The sequence below is a fragment of the Podarcis pityusensis genome (genome assembly GCF_964106645.2).
Source record: "Podarcis pityusensis genome assembly, chromosome: 14".
Classification (NCBI taxonomy): Eukaryota; Metazoa; Chordata; class Lepidosauria; order Squamata; family Lacertidae; genus Podarcis; species Podarcis pityusensis.
In genome coordinates this window covers 51,798,847-51,823,561 of record NC_138039.1, presented here as the reverse complement: position 1 = coordinate 51,823,561, position 24,715 = coordinate 51,798,847, and the positions used below count along the sequence as shown (strand labels likewise).

Genomic DNA, 24,715 nt, shown 5'->3' with positions numbered 1-24,715 from the left:
ATTATGAGTCTACCGCTCTTAACCACTACACCACACTGGCTCTCAAGTCCAGGTGTATGCCCCTCCACTATACAAATGGCGGATTGAGCAGATGAGACCAATGGGTCCAATGGTAAAAAAGGTGCCGTACACGGAATTGAGCCCATTAGGAAAAGGAAAAGCATTAAAGGAAATATGTGTGGTGAAAGAAAATTTTATTACAGTCATTATATTAGAAGACTCAACTTCTAAGGTTATCTAGCAATAACAATGTAACATTCAGTCCTGCAGGAGCCAAAATATCAAGTTAAATTAACACATACACTGCATGTACCGTTCTCGGAAATAAAAAATAACTGAATGCAGGAGATAAACACATGTAATAAAAATTTAAAATCTGCTGCTCAATGGATTTACTCAGGGGGTAACAGAAAGATACTTTCTCTCCTTTTCTTCCTCTTCTTTATTTTCTTCCTTTTTTCTTATTTCTCTCCTCTAGATTAGTTTGGCTTTTATTGTATTTTATGTTAAAAACATTTAATAAAAATTGATGATAAAAAGGGAACTTGCTAGACATGTAGTGAATTAGTTTACATCTGTCCAAGAAACAGAACTGCACAACTTAAAACACCTTTTTTCATAGAAAAAAAATTAAGTGCATTTAAAAAGCCAAAAGGAAACAAACTCCAGAAAAAACCCCATCATCCAATGATCCATTCATTTATTTCACCTTAAGTTAAAGGCAGTCTAAGTACAGATGCTGTACATTAAATATATGTGAAATATGGAACAAGTTCTCCTAGGTGTGTTTGTGTGTTTCCAAGTGCAATCCATCTCTGACGTTTCTTGCATTGATGGTTAGATGTAAAGTGAGCCGTCAGCAGGGCCCACATAACCAACGCCTATGAGCAGTACATCTATGAGAGTCCAGATTCCCAGGCCTCCAAAGCTGAAAAGTTTGCCCAGACCTTCTCTCCACTGGCCCAAGTAGAAACGATCAGCTCCAAAACCGCCAAGTGTGATGCTGCAAATACAACACAATTATGTCTGAGAAGCTGTCCAAATCCAGACATCCATTACTGATGCCAGCAGCAAAGCATTTAAATTATTTGCACCTGACAAATAGCATAATGAAGTTGATTAACACTGACTTAAGAAAGTATTTTATTTAGAAAGCAGGTAATCCTATTCCTACCTTAAAGCCAAGGCAGTTGACCATTTATAGCCTCCTGTCCAGTTACAATAAAGCATCTTGGGGAAAGTACGGTTACCTTAAAATAAACAGACATTGAAATCATAAAGCCAAGACCACAAACAGGAATAGTGCTGCAGTGTGTGCTTTGAAATTATTTTAATTGATCTTATTGCAAAAACTGTGACAAATACTTTACAGCCCTGATTTAAGAGTGATATAGGCTCATCTGTTATCAGTGTTGCATCTTTCCCCTTTTTATTCATTAGTATTATTTTTTGCATTTCTCCCAAGTCTGGTATTTTTGCCCCCAAAACATCTGTTAGAATTTTATAGAATTCTTCAGGGACACCATCTTACTCAGGAGCCTTTTAGAGATCTTATCTCTTGTTGAATTTCAAGTGTGGTCAAAGAGGTACTTTCATAACTGATCAATTTTGGTCATGAGGACAAGATCCCGGATCAGAATCCTTTTCATGCTGAGGTGGCTCACCCATCATTTTCAACAGCTAGGTAAAGGTAAAGGGACCCCTGACCATTAGGTCCAGTCGTGACTGACTCTGGGGTTGCGGCGCTCATCTCGCTTTATTGGCCGAGGGAGCCAGCATACAGCTTCCGGGTCATGTGGCCAGCATGACTAAGCAGCTCCTGGCAAACCAGAGCAGCACACGGAAGCTACTTACACTCAACAGCTACTTACCACTAAATTAGATGCCAACACACATAACTGATAAGCTGCGAGGCTTTTCCCTCTGCCTAGTGTCTGCACAAGTTGATTGTGATTATTTATTGCAGTAAGGTCCAGCAATCATCTAATAGCCAGAAACTTTTAGGAAGGTAGACAGTTACTACACTGTCTAACACCAAATGACCATCATGGTATCATATTACTATAACTGTGGGCCAATAGGAACCCCCTGGGATGTGAGAGAGAAAACCTTTACCAGGAAAAATGGGATTGGTGATTTGCATTACAATACCCTCTTGCTCCAAAGTGGTGGGCATGGGCAGGGATGGTTAGAACATCTATGCCTATACCAATGCATATTACTTCATTTAATAAGCTGGATACCACACAGCTTAGTCATAACCTAAGATCCCAAACTTTTTCTTGGTCCGAACAAGATGCTCTGGAAATAGTGAATAATATTGTTCAGAAAGACGCCTTTCTTCTCCCCACCACGTCAAACACCCACACTAAGGCATTGCTTACCCAGACAATGAATATGATCCCGCACCGTGCAATTGGCACTATATCGTTCTCGTGGACAAGAGACCGTTTTGCAGTTTGTAGGATTGGAGCAGACATAATCTGATGGAGGGAGCTGCCAGCAAAGCTGGCAAGTCATGTTGATTGTGAAAGTTTCTGGGCGATTGTTTTTCTCATCCTGCATGAGAATCAGAAATCTTAACTCACCCTTCCAGAAATAATACACAGGTTAACCAGAGAGCACTTACTGGAGTGTGACAGAATCACCAAATACACTTGATTTTTTGGAAGCTGAGAGCACCTAAGTTCTAGATACTTTTACTAAATTAAATCTTTTTTTTCCCATTTCAGTGACTGACTCTACCTTGGGTGCCCTAATGGACGACCCTTATTGAGGGAAGGACCTGGCTGCTTCTGCTTGATCTCTCACCTGCTTCTGATACAAGGGAGCATGGCATCTGCCTATACTCTCTGAAAGAAAGGAGTATCAGGGGCATTGCTCTGGTCTCCTCTTCAGGGACAGTTCCAGCAGACGGCATTTAATAGTGTTTCTCAGCCCCATGGCTCTTGAGCTCTGAGGTGCCACAGTGCACTATGTAGTCCCCAATGCTATTTAACATCTATATGAAGCCATTAGGAGTGGTCATTAGGCGATATGGAGCAAGGTGTCATCAGTACACTGATAAACCCAGCTCTCTTTCGCCATAACATCTGAATCAGCAGAGGCTGTGCAAGCCCTGGGTCAGTGCCTGGGTGCAGTGGTGGGCTGGATAGCAGCCAACAGACTGAGTCTGAATCTTGACAAGACCAATGCACAATTTGTGAACACTTATTGAGTCCGTGTAATTGGTCAATTGCCTGCTTTGGGTAGAGAATGTACTTCCTCTGAAGGAGTGGGCTTGTTGTCCCGGGGTCTCCTGGATCCATCTGTCACTAAGGTGACCTTAGTGGCTAGGAGTGCCTTCTAACAGCTTTGGCCATTTCTAGACTGTGGCAGCTGGACCATCGTAGGTCATGCACCAAGGACCTCCCAATTGGTTTAGACCAGGGGTGGCCAACTCTCAAGAGGCTGCAATCTACTTTCAGAATTAAAAACTACCCCCGTTTTTTTGAGGTTCAGCTCAAAGTTGTTGAGCTATTTTTAGGGAGGAAAGCCCTGTTTTGGGGCTGGGGTTAAAGGCAGGGGACAAAGGGGTAAGATCACTCACAAAAAGATCGCTATGGATGAAAACAGCAGCACAGAGGAAGCTCCGTCTTCCCTTCCAGAGATCAAACAACAATAGAGGGCGGGGCAAGTCAGGAGTCAGTTTTAGCGATGCTAAGGAAAGGGAGCCAGAGATCTACCAAAACCTCACTGGGATCTACCAGCAGATCGCGATTGACCTGTTGACATCCCTGGTTGAGACCATCTATATAATCTTTTCAGCACTTGTTAACAACCTTCTTCTGCTTTCAACAAAACTTTGAAGTAGATATTTTTATTCCAGTCTTTATCAGCACTGGATCAGAAACTGTATTTGTTTTGACTGCTGGTACTTTTACTGTTTATCGCTTTGGGAAGAGTCTGTAAAACAGGATATTTTGGGAAAAAAATAATCTATAAATGCACATATGAAATGTTATAAGGGGTCACAGCAGCCAAACCCTACTGCTAACCACAAGCTGAGGTCTCTGTAATTAAAGTACAGAATTGAATCTTCCCCCTATCAGATAGAAAGCAAATGTCTAGGCCCAACAGAATATCCCTTTCATCCATATCCAGCATCTCCTGAATAAGGTATCTATTCAATTACATATTTTACAAAGTAATTATTCTCCTTCAAACAAGTAAGGTGTAGTATTTCCGCAAGATTCATGTTCATATTACAAATGAACAAGCATTCTACTTACAACACAGTGGACCTGGGATCTGGCTTTACATTCAAAAACAGCAGTTTTGCCATAGATACAGGAGCAATTTGTTTCACAGTCCATACATCCTGGAGGCAGTCGGCTGCACAGTCCATTACTAGGGCATTGGGTCATATACGATGGGGTCGCTGTGGCTTCTGAAGAATTAAAATCTGGTGAGAACAAAAGTTTCAGTATTCCCTAGAAAAAAGCTAGGGAACAAAATATCTGAAATTCCTAGGTTGCTGAACACGAATGCCTAAGCAACTACTTTTTCCTAACCTGCTCAATTTACATTTCACCTATTTTAGTAATGTGCAGCCTACCCAGGAGTAAGATCCACTATAAGGCCCAAAGAATTTAATGGGTCTCCCTTATATGTAAGTTATTTTTAGGATTAGGAAGATATGACTGTCTTAAACTGAGCCAGAACTTTAGACCATCTAGCTCAGTATTGTCTACACTAGAATGCCCTGTAGCCTTCTAAATATGGTTGGAATCCAATCCTGATTAGTCCCAACCAGCAAGCCTAATGGTCAGGGTTGCTGAAAGCTGTACTCCAGCAATATCTGGAGGGTCTACAGTGACAGGTGTCTTTCCCAGCCTTGCATGAAGAAGAAGAAGAAGAAGAAGAAGAAGAAGAGTTTGGATTTGATATCCCGCCTTTCACTCCCTTTAAGGTGTCTCAAAGCGGCTAACATTCTCCTTTCCCTTCCTCCCCCACAACAAACACTCTGTGAGGTGAGTGGGGCTGAGAGACTTCAAAGAAGTGTGATGGCCCAAGGTCACCCAGCAGCTGCATGTGGAGGAGCGGAGACGCGAACCCGGTTCCCCAGATTACGAGACTACTGCTCTTAACCACTACACCACACTGGCTCTCTGATGGGCACAGAACTGGGGACCTTTTGCATAACCCCAGCATTTTTCACAATTCAGATACATTTCTATGGGGAAAGTTATGGGTCACATTCAAATGAAAAGGCAAGTGACTGACTCACAGGCTATATAGAATTAAGTATATTAATACTCAAACAAAAAAGTCAGGTAAGCATTGAGAAATATTACTGGATTATCATTTTGAAACACGAAGCGTATTTAAGTACCATAGCTACTACACAAATAGGAGCTGCATCCATGGAGAGGGATGGACTCACAGAAGGGAAAGTGAAAAGAGAAAGTACTCTGGCATTTATCAATGCCATATGGTAACAGTATTTGTAATCACATGCATGAGTATTTATTCAGACCTGCTCACAATAATTCATGCTGGTTCCTTTGCTCAATTGGTGGCAACACCTTTCAGTTTCATTAGTGTTCTTTGGCTCTTAGTAGGAGATAATCAACAGCTTCTTTATCTGCAGGGTACAATTGTTTTGTTTCCAAATGAAAGACCTCCTTCATTTTTAAGTTCAAGGAAATTATTTTTGTTTCCTTGAGCCACTCAATGGGCTTTATCCACAGAAAAAGCTTTTGCTTCTAGTGTTAGAAATGCCTCCGAGTAAGTGCTTTCGGGAAACAACAACAGGAGTGGTTCCTGCCCTCCTGCCCTCCTTGTGGGCGCCCCAGAGGCATCTGGTTGGTCACTGCGGGAAACAGCATGCTGGACTAGATGAACCCTTGATCAGATCCAGCAGGGCTCTTCTTATGTTTTTGTTTCCTGTACAGGGGACCAAACAGTCCATTTCCCTCCCATTAAGGGCCACGTTATATAGTATGCACAAGTGGAACACGCCCATGTGGAACAGATTGTTGGTGGCAGCTTGGGGCAGTGTTCACAAGAGAGACTCTGAGTTGCAAAATACTATGATCTTAAGAATCAAGATATAACAGAACGGTGTGTCTTCTCTCATTAGCAAATGTAAAGCCCTAATTTCCTAGTTTTTCTTACATTTGAGAATTTGTTTCTAGAAATTAGGGGGTTTTTTTACATGGAGGAAGTGGGATGGAGAGTCCTTCAGAAATAAGGTGTTCTGTAGGCAAATATATCTCACAAACCTCTAAAGATCTGTGCAGAGTAAGGTTTACAAAGACATACATTTTCATTCTAAGAAGTACAAGACGGAATGGAAAAAAAAATACATACCTGATACTTTAGACACTGGAATGTGTGTGCTTGTAGGTACTATTGCAACTTTTGCCAGCTGAGCTTGTGGATGAGAGTGTTCTAAGCTCAGTGATCCTGGGGGTGGGGTGGGGGGAAAGAAACACAAAATACTAACAGGATTCAAAGCATGTTTAGTTACGACTTGGAAGCAACAGTGTGGTCCAGAGCATCAGGCTTGGGTTCAAATCCCTTGTGTGTTCAAAAGAAAGTGGTGCTGGTAAGATAAAGTGGCTTGAATTGCTCAGTACACTCCTCCTCTAGAGGCTAGTTGCCAATGCTGTACTGAGTGACTTTCTCTGCCCAGGGAACTATTACTCTGTAATAGTGCTGTCCCTCAGAATGTATTTCTCATCTTCCTCACCCTAACCCAGGACCTCCAGTCCAAGGAGTAGTACTGTGATCTTTCCACACTTACTTCAATTTGCATTTTAAAAGTGTGGGTAGTTCAGACCCATGAGCCGGTAAGTTAAATTACACAACAGCATCACTACTTTGAATTAAGGTGCTGAATTGCGAAGAAGAGAGAGAAGAAACACTGCCTGGTATTTGCACCTTTGACAACAGGTGTCTCAGATCTTTCAAGGCCTCTTAATGATGCACAGCACAACAACTGAGACGTTTGTCTGTGTTGGACATTACTTGTTTAAAAAAGTCCTACAGTAGCAAGACTGGATAAGACCTTGTGGCGTTCCTCAGACCTTGTGGGGGGGCCGGACTATATTTTGGGCAAAAATAATAATGAACAAATTCCTATGCCCTACGGATAACCCAGAGATGCATTTTAAATAAAAGCACACATTCTACTCATGTAAAAACACCAGGCAGGCCCCACAAATAACCCAGAGATGCATTTTAAATAAAAGCACACATTCTACTCATGTAAAAACACGCTGATTCCTGGACCATCCGCAGGTCGGATTGAGAAGGCAACTGGGCTGCATCCGGCCCCCGGGCCTTAGGTTGCCTACCCCTGTCCTAAAGCAACACTGCCAATCACAGCAAAGGATAGCAGTGAGAAGCCCCAAAGACTGACTTGAATATAATAGGTTTGCAGTTCCTCATAACCAGATTCGGGAACAACGTAAGAAGAGCCCTGACGGATCACAAGAAAGACCCATCTGGTCCAGCATCCTGTTCTTGGAGTGGTGAACCAGATGCCTATGGGGAGCCTGGAAACAGGATCTGAGCACAGCATTCTCCCCAACCGCAGTTCCCAGCAACGGGTATTCAGAGGCATACCCTTTAATCTAGCTTTGTATATTAGCCCCCTCACTCCCTGCATGCAATTCCTGGTCACCTATGGCGACCAGGTAATACTTAAACACAAGAAAGGCTGTGTCTGCGCCATATCCTGAAGTAACAAAACCCAGGTATATATTAACAAAATAAAAACATTACTCCCCCCCCTCCTTCATTTCGCTCTCCTTTCTTGGTTGTTTCTCCGCCCCAGTCCCATCATCCCAATGCCAGTTTCTATAGTGTAAGCCTGTCGGGGCAGAGACCTGTTTTCTTACGGTTTTGAGAGGATGACACAGCACCAGGCGCGAGGCCGGAAGAGGCTGTTCTGCCCCGGGGAAGCGACCCAAGGCTGGCGGTGCAGGCTGCCCCTCTCTCGGCTTCTGGGCAAACGCCAGTGCAGCAGAGCCCGGGAACAGGCCCCGGAGAGAGAGACCCCGCGGCCAGGCCTCCGTCCCGGCGAGGCAGCCTCCCGGCAGAGGCCCGGCCGGCCCCTGAGCGCGTGCAGAGTGCAAGGGCCCCGCCACCCCGGAGCCTCTTCGGCGTGACCTGGTGGGTCTACGAAGCGGCCCGGCCTGGCACTCACCGCGCCCGGAGAGGACGTAGAGCTGCGAGAGGAAGAGGGCGACGCGGCACAGCCTCTCCAGCGCCCGCAGCGCCGCCACCGCCGCCGCCATCTTGGCCTCATCCGGGGACTCCGCTCGGCTCCGCCCCCGCCGGCACGTCCCGCCTCCGCTGCGCTCTACGCAGGCGCCAACCCCAAGAGCCCGCGGGGCAGGCCGGGCCGTGCTCTCTGCTGCCACCACGAGGCCGGGAGCAGCGTGGCCTGTCTGAACATTAGGCGCCAGAGGGCGAGACCCAAGGACGGGAGAGTTGGAAGAGACCCCTGGGGTCATCTAGTCCGACCCCATGCAGTGCCCAACGTGGGGCTCCAACCCATGACTCTGAGACTGAGAGATGCTCTACACACCCAGAAGACACATCCAGGCACCCAGTTATCATTGATAGCCCCCCTGTCCTCTAAGGAGCAGGGGAGAAATACATTAAAAACCTCCTGTCTGCATCTCAAAGGCAGGAGAAGTAAAGGACACAGGCCGTGATAGAGAGGAGAGCTTTTGCCTTGAGCCTATAAATATAATGATGGCGCCTGGCGAGGCTTCCTGAGGAGCGCATCCCACAAACGGAGCCACCCCCACTCTCCCCCACCCCCTTCCTTCTTCTTGTCCTGCAGGGACCCTGTGAGACAGACGGGGATGGCAGGAAGGAAGCCCACCAAGGAGGCGTTGGAAGGCAACAGGGACTGTGGGGAATGGAAGGTGGCTCTGGCACAGGCCGGGCTGCTCCCTTAGCCTGTGGAGAACATCAACAAGGGAGGGAGAGACCAGCCTGGCCCCGAACCCAAAGGGTGCTCATCAATGGTTCCTCTTCAGAGGAACTCAGAGGACAAGATGGTGAAATGCAAACAGGGGACACAGAAAGGGCTGAACTCCTCAATGCCTTCTTTGCCTCAGTCTTCTCCAATAAAGAAAACAATGCCCGACCTGAAGAATTTGGAGCAAATGATTCAGCAGAGGAAACACAGCCCAGAATAACTAAGGAGATAGTACAAGAATACTTGGCTAGTTTAGATGTATTCAAGTCTCCAGGGCCAGATGAACTGCATCCAAGAGTATTAAAAGAACTGGCAGATGTGATCTCAGAACCACTGGCAGTCATCTTTGAGAATTCCTGGAGAACAGGCGAAGTCCCGGCAGACTGGAGGAGTTCAAGAAGGACACTGACAAACTGGAACGTGTCCAGAGGAGGGCAACCAAAATGGTCAAAGGCCTGGAAACGATGCCTTATGAGGAATGGCTAAGGGAGCTGGGCATGTTTAGCCTGGAGAAGAGGAGGTTAAGGGGTGATATGATAGCCATGTTCAAATAGATAAAAGGATGTCACATAGAGGAGGGAGAAAGGTTGTTTTCTGCTGCTCCAGAGAAGCGGACACGGAGCAATGGATCCAAAGTACAAGAAAGAAGATTCCACCTAAACATTAGGAAGAACTTCCTGACAGTAAGAGCTGTTCGACAGTGGAATTTGCTGCCAAGGAGTGTGGTGGAGTCTCCTTCTTTGGAGGTCTTTAAGCAGAGGCTTGACAACCATATGTCAGGAGTGCTCTGATGGTGTTTCCTGCTTGGCAGGGGGTTGGACTCAATGGCTCTTGTGGTCTCTTCCAACTCTATGATTCTATGATTCCACACTTGATTTTGTGTTTTAATAAAACAAACATTTATATACTACATACTGTTTCCAAAAAACCGGCAATAGATCTTATGGGGCTCTTGTTTTGGTTGGTTGGTCTGGTTATTTCAGCTCATAGAACTTGAAAAGGTGTGCAGTGGGTGACCAAATGCATTGAGGGGATGAAGGTGAGCGCAGGGGCATCACAGCAGAGACCCATCAGATTATGCACAGTGGGCAGAAGGGCAACACGGTGGGGGTTTTCTTCCTTCCTCGTGATACTGGAACCCAAAGAGGGTCCTCCAGCAAAGCTGAATGGTGGGTTCAGGACGGTCAAAAGACAGTGCATAGTTAATCTGTGTGTCTTCTCTCAGATCCCAAACCAGGAAGAGGAGACCAGGCTTCTTCTGGGCCTTCCACCTGACAGAATTGGACACGGTACATTTCTTCATTCTTCATCATTGGCCTCAGGGGATCTTGTGCAGCTGGTTCGGCAAAATCGCACACCCCTAGGTAAGGAAAGGCGTTGAAGGAAAGATGGAGGTTCCCTGGGATTCACTTTCCTTTGCCATTTCACCCTTGGTTGGCAGAGCTCAACTGAGGTTAGCAAGAGAACTGTGGCTGCGGCAGCATTTTTTCAGCCCAGTGGAGGCCAGTCCCTGGTGAGAGGAGGGGAGGAAGGTGGCTGGTGCTGAGCACCGTTGGTCCTCTTCTTCCTTCTTCACAACGTCCACATCAGACATTGTGATCTCAGAACCACTGGCAGTCATCTTTAAGAATTCCTGGAGAACAGGCGAAGTCCCGGCAGACTGGAGGAGGGCAAATGTTGTCCCCATTTTCAAAAAGGGGAAAAGAGAGGACCCAAATAATTACCGCCCAGTCAGTCTGACATCAATACCAGGGAAGATTCTGGAGCAGACCATTAAGCAAACAGTCTGTGAGCACCTAGAAAGGAATGCTGTGATCACCAATAGTCAGCATGGATTTCTGAAAAATAAGTCATGTCAGACTAACCTGATCTCGTTTTTTGACAGAATTACAAGCCTGATAGATGAAGGGAACGCAGTGGATGTAGCCTACCTTGATTTCAGCAAGGCATTTGACAAGGTGCCCCATGATATTCTTGTAAAGAAGCTGGTAAAATGCGGTCTTGACTATGCTACCACTCAGTGGATTTGTAACTAGCTGACTGACCGAACCCAAAGGGTGCTCATCAATGGTTCCTCTTCATCCTGGAGAAGAGTGACTAGAGGGGTGCCACAGGGTTCTGTCTTGGGCCCGGTCTTATTCAACATCTTTATCAACGACTTGGATGATGGACTCAAGGGCATCCTGATCAAATTTGCAGATGACACCAAACTGGTAGGGGTGGTTAACACCCCAGAGGACAGGATCACACTTCAAAATGACCTTGACACATTAGAGAACTGGGCCAAAACAAACAAGATGAATTTTAACAGGGAGAAATGTAAAGTATTGCACTTGGGCAAAAAAAATGAGAGGCACAAATACAAGATGGGTGACACCTGGCTTGAGAGCAGTACATGTGAAAAGGATCTAGGAGTCTTGGTTGACCACAAACTTGACATGAGCCAACAGTGTGACGCGGCAGCTAAAAAAGCCAATGCAATCCTGGGCTGCATCAATAGGAGTATAGCATCTAGATCAAGGGAAGTAATAGTGCCACTGTATTCTGCTCTGGTCAGACCTCACCTGGAGTACTGTGTCCAGTTCTGGGCACCACAGTTCAAGAAGGACACTGACAAACTGGAACGGGTCCAGAGGAGGGCAACCAAAATGGTCAAAGGCCTGGAAACGATGCCTTATGAGGAATGGCTAAGGGAGCTGGGCATGTTTAGCCTGGAGAAGAGGAGGTTAAGGGGTGATATGATAGCCATGTTCAAATAGATAAAAGGATGTCACATAGAGGAGGGAGAAAGGTTGTTTTCTGCTGCTCCAGAGAAGCGGACACGGAGCAATGGATCCAAACTACAAGAAAGAAGATTCCACCTAAACATTAGGAAGAACTTCCTGACAGTAAGAGCTGTTCGACAGTGGAATTTGCTGCCAAGGAGTGTGGTGGAGTCTCCTTCTTTGGAGGTCTTTAAGCAGAGGCTTGACAACCATATGTCAGGAGTGCTCTGATGGTGTTTCCTGCTTGGCAGGGGGTTGGACTCAATGGCTCTTGTGGTCTCTTCCAACTCTATGATTCTATGATTCCACACTTGATTTTGTGTTTTAATAAAACAAACATTTATATACTACATACTGTTTCCAAAAAACCGGCAATAGATCTTATGGGGCTCTTGTTTTGGTTGGTTGGTCTGGTTATTTCAGCTCATAGAACTTGAAAAGGTGTGCAGTGGGTGACCAAATGCATTGAGGGGATGAAGGTGAGCGCAGGGGCATCACAGCAGAGACCCATCAGATTATGCACAGTGGGCAGAAGGGCAACACGGTGGGGGTTTTCTTCCTTCCTCGTGATACTGGAACCCAAAGAGGGTCCTCCAGCAAAGCTGAATGGTGGGTTCAGGACGGTCAAAAGACAGTGCATAGTTAATCTGTGTGTCTTCTCTCAGATCCCAAACCAGGAAGAGGAGACCAGGCTTCTTCTGGGCCTTCCACCTGACAGAATTGGACACGGTACATTTCTTCATTCTTCATCATTGGCCTCAGGGGATCTTGTGCAGCTGGTTCGGCAAAATCGCACACCCCTAGGTAAGGAAAGGCGTTGAAGGAAAGATGGAGGTTCCCTGGGATTCACTTTCCTTTGCCATTTCACCCTTGGTTGGCAGAGCTCAACTGAGGTTAGCAAGAGAACTTCCATTGGTAAAAGAAACAAGTCGCCAATTAATTGCCTTTTCAAGCAAGGGCAGCATCAAGGGGAGATTGGCCTGGCCAGAACTGGACATAAATATCCCCTTATAGCTCCCCACTTTGTTCTGGGCCTGTGGAACTGATACCCCACCTCCTCTGCCTTTCCTCTCCCCTTGTGCGTATTGTCCTTTTAGTTTGAAAGTCAGACCTGATTCAAGCAGGACCCTTTTTTAAAAAAACATGAGCCACTTGGGGAGACAACTGCTTGAGAAACAGGATAAAAATCTAGGAAACAGGCACTTCACCTCCTCTTGCTCCCAAGTGTACTGATTTGAACTTCATGAATTCCATTTAAGCCAACATGACTAGCAACCATGGGAACTCCTCTTCCCATGTTTTATCTGATCCTCTAAAGCCATTTAAATTAGGATGTTTACCACATCTTGATGCAGCAGATTCAGTAAGTAATTGGGCATGTTGTGTGAAATAGTACTGTTGTCTTTCTGGACACTGTCCACTAATTGAAAACCTCAGGAGTTCAAGCACTGAGGGGAGCAGAAAGCCCTAACTGCTTTTTTGTACTATGCATAATAGTACAAACTTCAGTTAATTTGGTTTTTCACCCCAGGCATCAAAGACCAGCCCACACTGGTTCAGGGGCTACACATAAAGAAACACTTCAGTAATTTGTCTAGAGGAATTGTGTCTTTGTAAAGTGCCACCATTTTTTAAAAGCCAAGCAAACAAACAAACACGTCCATATTTTAAAAGATGTAGCAATCAAGATTATCATTTTCTCAAATATGAAGCATGAAGTGCTGGTTTTCCTTTTGCCCCTGTGCAAGGCACTGACATATCAAATCAGTATTGTAGCTTTCTCTATGCAGGAACACTGCACATTTAAATAATAATAATAATAATAATAATAATAATAATAATGTATACTTTAAGGTACAATAGTGATAATTCTGACTTGAATGCGTTATTTCAAATAAGAAAGTTACTTACAGAAAAAAAGAGGCAACTCATGCTGATTATAATTTAATTTTATTCAAAAGCTTCTATGTGGGCTTATTCATTGCTCTAAAGTGGGGGAAGCAACTCTAATTTGTCAGAGTTTGCTTTTTAAAAAATAAGAACACGTTATAAGGCTCAATCCATCAGGAAGGTGCACACCCAATGAAATGGACCAAACAACCTGTTCCGTTTCAATGAGGCTCCAGCAGGACTTCCTGATGGTTTGTACCCGCAAAGCGACAATGCTACGTAAATATGGAGATCTCCCATTTGTGCTACACAGAACTGTAGCATAACCTTACATATAAGCCAGTTCTCGGCACAATGTAGAACTTGACACCAGTGAAAGGCTATTCGAGTTCCACACTTGGGAGTCACTCTTCACTTGACTGATGCATCATGGAGTCTTTTCCTTTCAACCCAGACGCTATTATTTTGCAACATGACCTCTAAACATAAAGGCAACTCCAACATACTGATGAGAGAATCTAATACGAACAGGTGAGGTTGCCACAAATAAGATTGCTCAGACAGGCTCAAAATAACTTGCACACTAGCTCACAAAAAGTTGCATTTTGAGGATATGTTACTCTCCTCAGAAAGCAGTAGCAGTAACAGAACTTCTGTATGAACCTCCCCAGGCCTTTCATTCTATGAAAGGGAGATTTGCTGTGTAATTTTGAAGTGTTTTTTTAAAGCAAGATGCCTGTGGTATCTAATAATGCTTCTTCTTCGTCTTTTTGCAGTTTATACAACAGCTTCAAGGAGTTTTGTGTCACCTTAAAGACTAACAAATTTATTATGCTATAAACTTTCATGGACTACCATCAACTTCTGCAGATGCAAGAAGCTGATAACCTGAGTAACAGGTGTTGAGTTATGGTTCAACTTGTGCCATAATAAATAAATAAATAAATAAAATTGTTAGGGATGCATTCAACTAAATTATATTCAGAGGAGACCCCTTGAAATTAATTGGCCTGTTAGTTTGTCCATTATTTTCACTGCATCTACTATGAGTATTTACAGCATTTATATACTGTCTTTTTGTCAGTTTACAATTTTAAAGCACTAAAACAAATAATATAAAATGTAAACTGTGGAGAAGGCTCTGAAGTTGTCTTTGCCTGCTCCCATCACACGATTCTTCCTTCCTGTAAGACAACCCTAAGTCTTTAAGGTAACACAAGCCTCTTGGTTGTCTTTGCTACCCATCTGGAAATTGTTTCAAAAGAACCTGCATCACCTACATGTTTAGTTTTCTGAATGTCATGATGTACTATAGCATCAAACTACTGCCTTGATGGAGGGCTGCAGTCCTAAATGTACTTGCCAGGAAGTAAAGCCCACCAAGCATAGTGGAGCTAAATTCAAGGTGAACACATTTATGATAGAGCCAATATTTCACCTTTCAGCACACTCTCCATTAGCAATAACTAGAATTCCTCTTCTGCATGTAAAGTGTGTGATGCTTTCAATGCCTTTAGCTTTTCAATGGCAGATGTGACTGAAACTTCTCCATGGACCTTGTTGTCTCTTGTTCGCACATTCACAGCATTATTAGTTTTCTCCTTTTCTCCAACCACTGCAAGAAACAACGCAGAGCAATGTTACTTGGCACACAGCCACAATGCCTTGTACTGCGACAATGCTACACACTTACTCAATAAGATGTCCTACTGGATTCAGTAGGGTAATTTCTGAGCAATGCTGTGGCTCACACTAAGATTTATGAGGCCCATGAAAATCCACAGATGTACTTTTTCAGAATATATCCTGTGGCTATAATTTATTTACTCACATGAACTATCAATTCATGTATTTCTCTCTCAAACATATATAATTTATACACACAGTGTGTACTGCCTTCTATTGTGATGATGCTATGGTCTCCCTTTTCTACTCTCGCCAATCAACAAAGGCCTTGTGCACTGACAGACTGTTACGCTGCTCAATGGTTCAATTGTTACGAACATTCTATATCACCACTGGAGCTCAACAAATGCCTAGCAAGTTCTTATATCAAGCTACTAAACTCAGAGAACTTGCAGCCAATAGTGGTTTCTACTGGCCAGTACTTACTTTGGAGAAAAAATTAGTAAAGCCACTGTTTTCCTACAAATTTACATGTTTCTGTGCCAGTGTGGTGTAGTGGTTAAGAGCGGTAGTCTTGTAATCTGGGGAACCGGGTTCGCGTCTCCGCTCCTCCACATGCAGCTGCTGGGTGTCCTTGGGCCAGTCACACATCTTTGAAGTCTCTCAGCCCCACTCCCCTCACAGAGTGTTTGTTGTGGGGGAGGAAGGGAAAGGAGACTGTTAGCCGCCTTGAGACTCCTTAAAGGGAGTGAAAGGCAGGATATCAAATCCAAACTCTTTAATTAAAATCTCTGACCAAAAAAAGGAAAGCTAAATTCACAAGAAAACATTCAGATTCAAGAAGCATTTGTTAGTGCAGTTTTTCCCTAGGCTATGTGCTTTGCTCTTATATGTTTAGAAGCGCACCTTGCAAATAAACTATTAAGTAGCCCAATGAAGTCAGAGAAGAGGAAGAACTTCCTGACAGTAAGAGCTGTTCGACAGTGGAATTTGCTGCCAAGGAGTGTGGTGGAGTCTCCTTCTTTGGAGGTCTTTAAGCAGAGGCTTGACAACCATATGTCAGGAGTGCTCTGATGGTGTTTCCTGCTTGGCAGGGGGTTGGACTCGATGGCCCTTGTGGTCTCTTCCAACTCTATGATTCAATGATTCAATGATTCAAAGAGCTAAATAGCCCCTGAACCTATTAAGACTTAGTATGTTATCCAAACATGAAAACTGGGACAAGCTACCCTGAAACTGGCAGTAAATGAGGGACAGAACTTTTCCCTCTACCCAACAAGAACAACATTCTCTACTTGTGTCAACCATATTGGGTTTTTCATTCTGAGTAAGGTGGGAGGCAAGAATGATGAACGAAAAGTCATAGATACCAAAAATAAAATTATACTGAGCCAGTTGTGCGTTTCTTATCTTCTTGTTTAAGGTGCAGCTTTGATCTAGATCAACATCAGCCATGAATCCAGCTGAAAAAAAGTCACTGCAAATCTAAAAAAAAAAAAAAAAAAGACAATGTAAAAATGTGTTACATTTTACAATTTGGTAACATTTCTGTGCCAAATGATATATTCCGACGTATCTTGAGAAGCAGACTTTTCAAAGCTTCAAGGCTAGAGAAGCCTTTTCATGGCAATCTGTACACTGAGAAACCTCTGCGTGTCTGCCACAAAAACCCCTGCGTTGCAAGGTATATTTCTGGGGGATGTGTTCCAAATGGGCCCTCTCCATTCAAATAGGGCACCTACCACGTTAGGTTGGGCCACATCATTGGCCTAGGTCTAGCGAGAGTACATTTGAGAAGCCTCCCTGTGGTGGTTCGTTGGCAGGGAAACTCTCTAAAGGCAAAGAAGCTGACCTTCTGGGAAGCTTGGCCATTATGATCAAACATCTCAGTGCAGAAGGGTCATCAGCCCCCAAAGAATCCCAGAGTTCCTTGCAACACAGTTTAAAAACAGCTGCTGGGTAACACGCTTAGGTCTAAGTAACATTACTTACAGGCTTATGCTGACTCAGACCACTGACCCACCTAGCTCAGTGTTGTCTACCCAGAGTAACAACAGCTCTCCAGACAAGGGTCTTTCCCAGAGCTACACAGTGATGCTGCTGATTTAACCGGGGACCTTCTGCAAGCAAAGCACATGCTCTGGCAGAAGGAAATTCCACAGAGTTCAAGGCAGAAGCATGCTGAGGGTTGTATACATGCAGCCTCTATTCCTGAAGTTCTAAACATCACAACAGTGAACAATTATCTCCTTTACATAATATACTTTAAAAATTTCTATTTAAAACAAAAACAACAACAAAATACATGTAGGAAACAAAGTACAATTGCACAGCAGAGAGGCTGGAAACAGTAGATGGGATAAAAATACTAGCAGCAAAGATTCCCAAGCCATATTCAAGTCTTCGGAAATGTCATTAAAGTTTAGCAGAGTGAACACTCTGGCAGATCTGAACCAACTTTTAAAAAGGGTACAACTCGGCTGAAAATTACAGTAATTCAGGATTTTATAACTATATATAACTACACTTGACCTTAGCCAAAATGCTGAGAAGCTCAGTAGTAGAGGATCTGCCTTGCAAGCAGAAGGTCCCAGATTCAATTTCCAGCATCTCCAGATAAGATTGGGAGAGACGAAGGCCTGAAAGGCTGGAGAGCTGCTGCCAGCCAGTGTAGAGAATACTGAGCTAGATGGACTAATGGTTTGATTAAATACAAGGCAGCTTCCTATGTTATACCTGAATAAAACCAAAACACTTCAGTTGTTGTGCAGTTGACACTTCTGCTCTTACCTGTTGAGCATATTCTTCACAGGTGTGACCAACAGGAACTACCATGACCTGCCGAGGAGAAAGCCAAAAGGGCCTGACCAAAATAAGAACCTCAGTGAATATGCAGCTATTATAAACTTTTTTTTCCACACAGCGTTAATCACAGTTGCTTATACGTCACACACATACATGCAGACATACTTTGCATTATGGAAACGTTAAGTTCATATTGTGTCGTGTGCTCATGTTTGCACTACAAACTTCGTAGTGTGTTTCTAAGACTCAATTTATATAAAATGCAGATCACAGGTAAGTAATTACTTGTGCAAGTAGTCTATACGCCCCCAAGCATCTTGCATAAAAAATGCTTACTCTCTATGCCAACCCATGCTCATGCAGCACTCGCTTGCCAGCAGCCCGTGTTCTGGCAGAGTGTGCTGCTGGCGTGCAAACATCCACTGTGACAAAAGCATTTCACGGGGGGGGGGGGGATGTTCACACAGATGGATGTTTTACTGCTGGCTAACACCATAGGAACATTGGGCCTTACTCTTTTATGTTTGGAGTAGGTGAAAAGCTGCTCAGGAGCTTCTGCTCTATCATCCAGCAGGGAAGCCTTCCCCAGCCGAGCACTTGGGGGGGGTTAGACTACAACTCCCACCAACTCCAGGAAGGGAGGGAGCTGTAGTACAAAGCATCTGGAGGGCACCAGGGTAGCAAAGGCCGCATTGTGACAGGATGAAATTGTTCTAAAAACGGTATTTCTGCGAAAATTAAACTTTGTGTTCAAGACCACAGGGTGCTTTCTACTCTCTGCAACTTTCAAAACTGCTTCCAGTTACTGCTACGCACCATTTTCCACCATAGTTTTCTGCCAGAATGGCAATCATTCGCTCCACCGAGCCCAAAATAGCTCTATGGATTATCACTGGCCTCTTCTTGTCATCTCCATCTTTTCTGTGAAAGAATGGAAGTTAAAAAGTGGAAAAAATTAATACAAGCTTATCTTGATTTGAATCTGGTTTCACCCCTCTTTTACCAGAGTTAATTCTAGCACATTAAAAGGCATGGCTTCTAATTACATTACATTACTGAATTACAACTTCTCACAAGGAAGGAGTTGGGAAGAGGGCCATTTCAACAAGTTGCATCCCACTGACAGATCATTCAACACTTTGCATCACCAATCTATTCTGAAAACCTTGAGGCTCTCTTGAGCCTGCTGAAAACTCTTCCCTTGTTCGTGATTAGTTCTGTTTTGGCGAAAGAAGGATTGGCACTCAGATAATTTAGTTTACTGTTGGTACATATTATATTGCTTTAAGGTATTCACAGGTCTTTATTTATGTACTTCAGATTGTTGCAATCCTTACAACAATCCTCTGAAATAAGAGAGCAATTTTATCTCCTTATAGCACATGTGGCAGTCAGTGCTGATGTGGCTCACCTCAAATCAGACTTTGAGCTCGTCCACACGGGCCCTTGTCCTGTGCTTTCTAACCACGGGCCTGAAAGGCTGTGCCTCGGCCCCATCACTTTCCCCCAGAAAACCCGCACTTTGGTGATAAATCAGAACAAAGAGCAACCACTGGAAAACATGATTCAGCGCTAAACCATGGGTTTTCCTGGGGGAAAGCAGTGGGGCAAATGGAAGTGTGGATGAGCCCTTACTGTGCTCAGTTACTATGCCACACCAATGCTCCAGACATTTAAGCATTTCTTCAGCTTGTCACCTAGTACCTCCAAGTCCATTTACAGCCTCCTCTGATCCCTTGTTTCCTTGTTTTAGGCTCTACATATTTAAGCAGATCAGCTCAAGTCCTAAAAGACTCTTATGCAAACTTACCCCACATAAGTAAGATTAAATCTGATAGGTAACTGGAAGTCAAGCTGGATAGTAGCACACTGATGGTACCGACCAATAGCATCTCTGATGTTAATATCAATCTGCAAAGGACAACAATGGCAAAATTATAGTTTGGGCTTTGCCATTTATCCTCCACCTGTAGGCTTCAGTAAGAGCACGAGTACAAAAGCATGAATATTTACTAACCTTGGGACCATAAAATGCTCCATCTCCCAGATTTAGCTTCCAGGGCTCCCCCAAGTCATCCAGGCTGTTCTGGAGTTGCTAAGAATAAATCAGAAGAGCAGTTCTTCATTTACATTATCTTGTTGTATTCCTTACAATGATCCTCCAAAATAAATTAGTATTATTATCCCCCTATTGCAGATGGGAAGCGGATAGTACTGATTGCGGCTCACCTGAAGTTAAGACTTCTTACAGCTTAGCCCCCATGGCACACCAATGCTTAAAACATCTAACCATCCTCTGATCCATGTGTCCTCATGCTCTTCCTTGCTAGTTTAAATGTCAGAAATATAAGAACTGTTGCTATGACTGCTTCCGCTTCTACTTCTTATTTCTTACCTCTCCTTTATCATAAGGTCCCAAGGCAGGTTAAAGCAATTTAACAGTTCAAAACAAATTAGTTGGTCATTCACATTCACATTCACACACACACACACACACACACACACACACACAGGCATTGACCAATTTGTGCAGGGGTTATGTCCCTCACCCCTGTCTCTGCCCCCCTTTCCGGCCATTTCCGAGTCGCCATGATCATGTATCCATCAGATATTCATAAATACGTAAACACACACACACACACACACACACACACACACACAGAGGGAGAGACGTCTTATGGAAACTGCATAATAAAGGTGCCACACAAAGTCGCTGTGTTCTCTTTTTTAGAGTAGCAGAATTAAATTACCCTCTCTGCCTGGTCCCAGATCTCCTTTTCCCCTAGAAAGTTGGCGGGCCTTGTGGAAAGATGTAGTTGGAAGGTAAAACCGAAGACAGCATATACAGACTGCAAGAAGTTCAAGCAGCCTTTCATCTCTTCTTCAATCTGAAATTTAAAATGCAAATAAATTTACAGTGGAGATGTGTGTGGGATGGGATTTAATGGGTAGGAGACAATGTAGTAATTGCAATCTATCCCTCCAGGTGCCCACATGTGTGGGCTGAACAGAGTTTTAAAATCCCATCCTTGGCAGCAAAATTAAAAGCATAGGAATTAGGCTGAAAAACCTTGATTTGAGCAAGTTCAGCTATGAAGTAAGGAGGGTTCCTCCTTTTTACCCTGCTTAAGAATGTATCATGCTACAACTCGTAAAAGTAGTTTAAAAATATTATTTACTTACTTTGTATGCACTGGTTTACAGCAAAGGCAGCAGTTAAAACTATGCAGGCACTTTTATTTACAGTATAACCAGCTAGCTTTGGGTATGTGCATAACCAACTTTAGAGCTAGAGTGAGCTGAGGCATGTCTGCATCTATCACCGGTCAAAGGAAGAAAAGGGGTGGAACAGGGAGTACTACGTGCTCCTTCCTCTCTAGCAAAGGAGGGGAAATGACACCACACAGAGCCATCTCTGCTAATTGTAGTTCTATGGTCTGAATGTCTACCTATCAGCCTGTGGCTGATAAAAGTCTGTGGATTTAGTCCCTTCTCATGCTAACAAGCAAGAACATGCACAGGTTTGGTTTGGTTAGGAAGCCCTTTCACAACAGCTGCTGTCTATTTAGCACTCAGACCACACAGGGACTAGTTTATCATGAACTCTTTTATCATTAAAAAAACAGTGAAGGCATTCCTCTACTGTGGCAACCCCAACATAAGTGCACTACCTGCTCCATTGTGCAAAAGATATGGGCGTCGTCCTGCTGGAAGCGCCTGACCCGAGTCAACCCGCTTAGGGTCCCTGAAAGCTCATTTCGGTGAAGAACTCCAAAGTCAGCAAGTCTTAAAGGCATCTCCCTCCAAGACCGAGGACGATGGGCAAACATCAAGCTAGAGACATGAAATAGTTATTAGATCCAAGCATGGTTACTTGACCTATTTATTCACATGCCTCCTTTGTGTCCTGCCCTTTGTCCAGATGGGTTTTCCCACATTTTATCCTCACAATAATCTTGTGAGAAGGGCAAGCCAAGAGATGCTGATTGTCTCAGGGTCACCCAGTGGGTTTCATGCCATAGAGTCAAAATACCTACGATATGGAGATATGCAGTCAGTTCTCCTAACATTTTTAATTTTTTTATTACAGTTGCTAAACCAAACAATCCACTAGAAGACTTTTTGTGTGTAAAGCAAGAGTAAAAGACTCCAGATTTGACTGACCTAGTGGTGAAGGGAGAGGTTTGGTGGGATTTAAAAAAAAAATGCTTCCCCTGTGCCATTTCCCCCGCCTAAATCCTGCGCCCACCTGTCATTAAACCTTGCAGGCATGTATGTTTTCTCCATTGCAGAGTAATACGGGGGGGGGGGGGAGAGAGGAAGGCACACCAATGAAAGGTCAACCCCTGTAACAACACGGCCGGTCTGAAGAAAAGTCCACCGCCGCTATTTCTGTTTTAATACAGAAGTTAATATGTTGATATGATGATACTTCCGAGTAAAGGGTTGGTGACCTTCTGGCAGCCTGCTGCCGTCCATTACCCAAAGAATGGATCTGGGCCCCACTTGCATTATCTGGGTGGAATTCAATGTCACTCTAACAGGATTGTTCTGTCAGCATGAGCATATCTGCTAGCCAGATGAAACAAGTTTGCCTCTCCTCCCTCTGTACACTGGGGTTTGGTGGTTCTTCCAATCCTCCAGAGCAGTGCTAGAAACAGAGATATGAAAGCTAGGAGCTAAATGGCACCTTAAACCTAGTTATGGGCCCCACAATGGAGTATCAAGGTGTGCTTTTTTATAACAAGAATACAAAGCTGAAAATGAATGAACTGCAGCTAAAAACTTATGTTCATTTATTACATAGTCTAGTCCTCATCTGAAGACTGCAAAGAACAAAGCCATACTTCCCATGCCCACCCCCCTTATATTCTTATGAGGGTCCCTTCTTCAGTCTTCAGAGAGTGGCTAGAAGTGGGGAGGCAGAAAAAGGTCCTCCTTTTCTTCCAGCAGTGGTGGTTTTAATCTGAAATCTTAGGTTCAATACTGCACCCAAAGCTCAGAAACTGCTTGAATTAATGAAATTCCAGCACAAAACATGCCTACAACAAGGGGAGTTTCAAACGCTACTCCACAGCAAATCTGGGGAGAAGCAGGGGTACTGACTAGAGGGAGCCAGCAGTAAATCACATTGAGCCAGTTGGAGTTAACTCTTTATTAGGAAAAACAGGATCTGCCTAGGAGTGTCAGGCCTAATGAGCACAGCAATTCAAGTCTGGCAGGTCTTACCCCCATGCAGCAATTGCTGAGACTGAAGGTCCCTGCCTCCCCACAGCTGTCTGTCCCCTTTCTTCCAGGGTTTCCCCCAATTAATCTAAGACAGCGCCTACGTGAAGCTAACTTCTCTGCCACCCTCTTCATGCCTCTCCTGGTTCTTGGAGACTAGCGGGGAGAGGAGCTGGTCGTAGCAGAAGGGAGAGACACCCGTGCCTCTTCACCAGCCTGACTCCTCTCTGCCTCTTGGCCTCCCTCCTCTCCAGCTTCAGCTTCTGCCTCTGATTCTGGACTTCTTCTCACAAACTCCCCCCCCCCCCTACTAAGCCTTGTTACCTCTTCTGCTTCTAACACCTCCTCCCAGTCTTCTCCCTCTGACCACCCATCATTGTCCCACCACCCCTTTCCGGGCTCTGAACCTTCTTCCCTTGGGGGTTCCCCTGCTGGCACCTCCCACCATCCCTCTGCATCCAGCCAGTCTGTAACAGGTACGTGGGGGGGGGGGGGGAGCCCTGTTGTGCTAGTGGGAATCCTGGCACTGGCTTCCGCTAGCACATCTGGTTTGTTGAAATTGGCCCTCTAAAAAACCAAGATGCTGGAGAGCTGGAGCCTCACCCACAGCCTGTCTTGAAGTGCACTCAGCCAAGCAGAAAAGGGGGGGGGGTGTAGGGTGATCTGGGTGTAATGCGGGGGAATTAGAAAGGGGGACAGCTAGCAAGGAGACAGAAGAAAGCAAGAGGGCACAGGGGCCAGGAGAGAGAGAAGGCACACCCTCATAGAAGTTTGGCCCAGCAAGAGATCTTCTTGAACAGAGGTGGAGAGTATTTTCAGCCCAAGGGGTCACATTCCCTTCTGGGGGCCACATAACAGTGGTGGGTGTGGCCAGAGTAATATGTAAAAGTTACATTTGCACAGTAGTTTCTGCGCATGTGTGCACACACACACCTATCCTACAGGGGAGCCAAAGTGTTTATTAGAGTTCAAGGGCCCAATCCAGGCAGGAAAAAACACTCAAGCAGGGTGTGAAGCAGGGCCTGTAGCAGATGTGGCTGAGGAAGGGCTGTGGCCTGAGGAAGAGTCCCAAAGCCAGAGAGACTTGGAGGGGCCTCACCCCTGCTCTTGAATGCACATGTCCCCCCCCCCCCATTATGACTTATTTTTATTTAATCCAAACTGAAATAAATTTCCAATAGTTCAAAATAATTGGGAGTAATAATGAAAAGAACCACCAACCAGTGTCCAGGGCAGTTCATTGGCTTAAGGGCAAACATTTCCTTCTCAGCCTCAAAAGAGAACATGTTGTCACTGTAGTGCTGCCAGTGGCCAGAAGCCTCCCACAGTTTACTGTTGTAGATATTAGGAGACACAACCTCTGTGAAGTTACGCCGGTGATATTCTTCCTGCACAAGGAAACCAAATTCTTAATAAGCAG

At 44.5% G+C, this 24,715-nt stretch overlaps 2 protein-coding genes across 6 annotated transcripts in view; both read right to left on the bottom strand.

Annotated features, from left to right (window-relative positions):
* Positions 1–177: 177 nt before the first annotated feature.
* TM2D3 (TM2 domain containing 3) lies at positions 178–8,340 on the bottom strand. 2 transcript variants are annotated; one of them, XM_080981774.1, is made up of 6 exons: positions 8,198–8,340; positions 6,355–6,450; positions 4,272–4,444; positions 2,385–2,559; positions 1,175–1,250; positions 178–1,003 (listed from the first exon to the last, which is right to left on the bottom strand). In XM_080981774.1, exons 1-6 carry the CDS (start codon positions 8,286–8,288, stop codon positions 838–840), a joined length of 777 nt encoding a protein of 258 aa, XP_080837900.1. In that variant the 5' UTR covers positions 8,289–8,340; the 3' UTR covers positions 178–837. The 2 variants fall into 2 exon arrangements, with proteins under 2 accessions (XP_080837900.1, XP_080837901.1); XM_080981775.1 differs by having other exon boundaries at positions 4,272–4,429.
* A 5,339-nt stretch (positions 8,341–13,679) lies between these two features.
* LOC308463326 (threonine--tRNA ligase 2, cytoplasmic-like) overlaps positions 13,680–24,715 on the bottom strand; it is a 29,243-nt gene continuing 18,207 nt past the window's right edge. For all 4 annotated transcript variants that reach the window (XM_080981599.1, XM_080981598.1, XM_080981600.1 and 1 more), the window contains exons 11-19: positions 24,517–24,683; positions 21,741–21,903; positions 20,820–20,957; positions 20,087–20,164; positions 19,880–19,980; positions 18,886–18,990; positions 18,055–18,127; positions 16,635–16,749; positions 13,680–15,253 (exon numbers count right to left, since the gene is read on the bottom strand). In XM_080981599.1, coding sequence (XP_080837725.1) covers positions 15,105–15,253; positions 16,635–16,749; positions 18,055–18,127; positions 18,886–18,990; positions 19,880–19,980; positions 20,087–20,164; positions 20,820–20,957; positions 21,741–21,903; positions 24,517–24,683 — 1,089 coding nt within the window. In that variant the 3' untranslated portion in view covers positions 13,680–15,104. The remainder of the gene's footprint in view (positions 15,254–16,634; positions 16,750–18,054; positions 18,128–18,885; positions 18,991–19,879; positions 19,981–20,086; positions 20,165–20,819; positions 20,958–21,740; positions 21,904–24,516; positions 24,684–24,715) is intronic.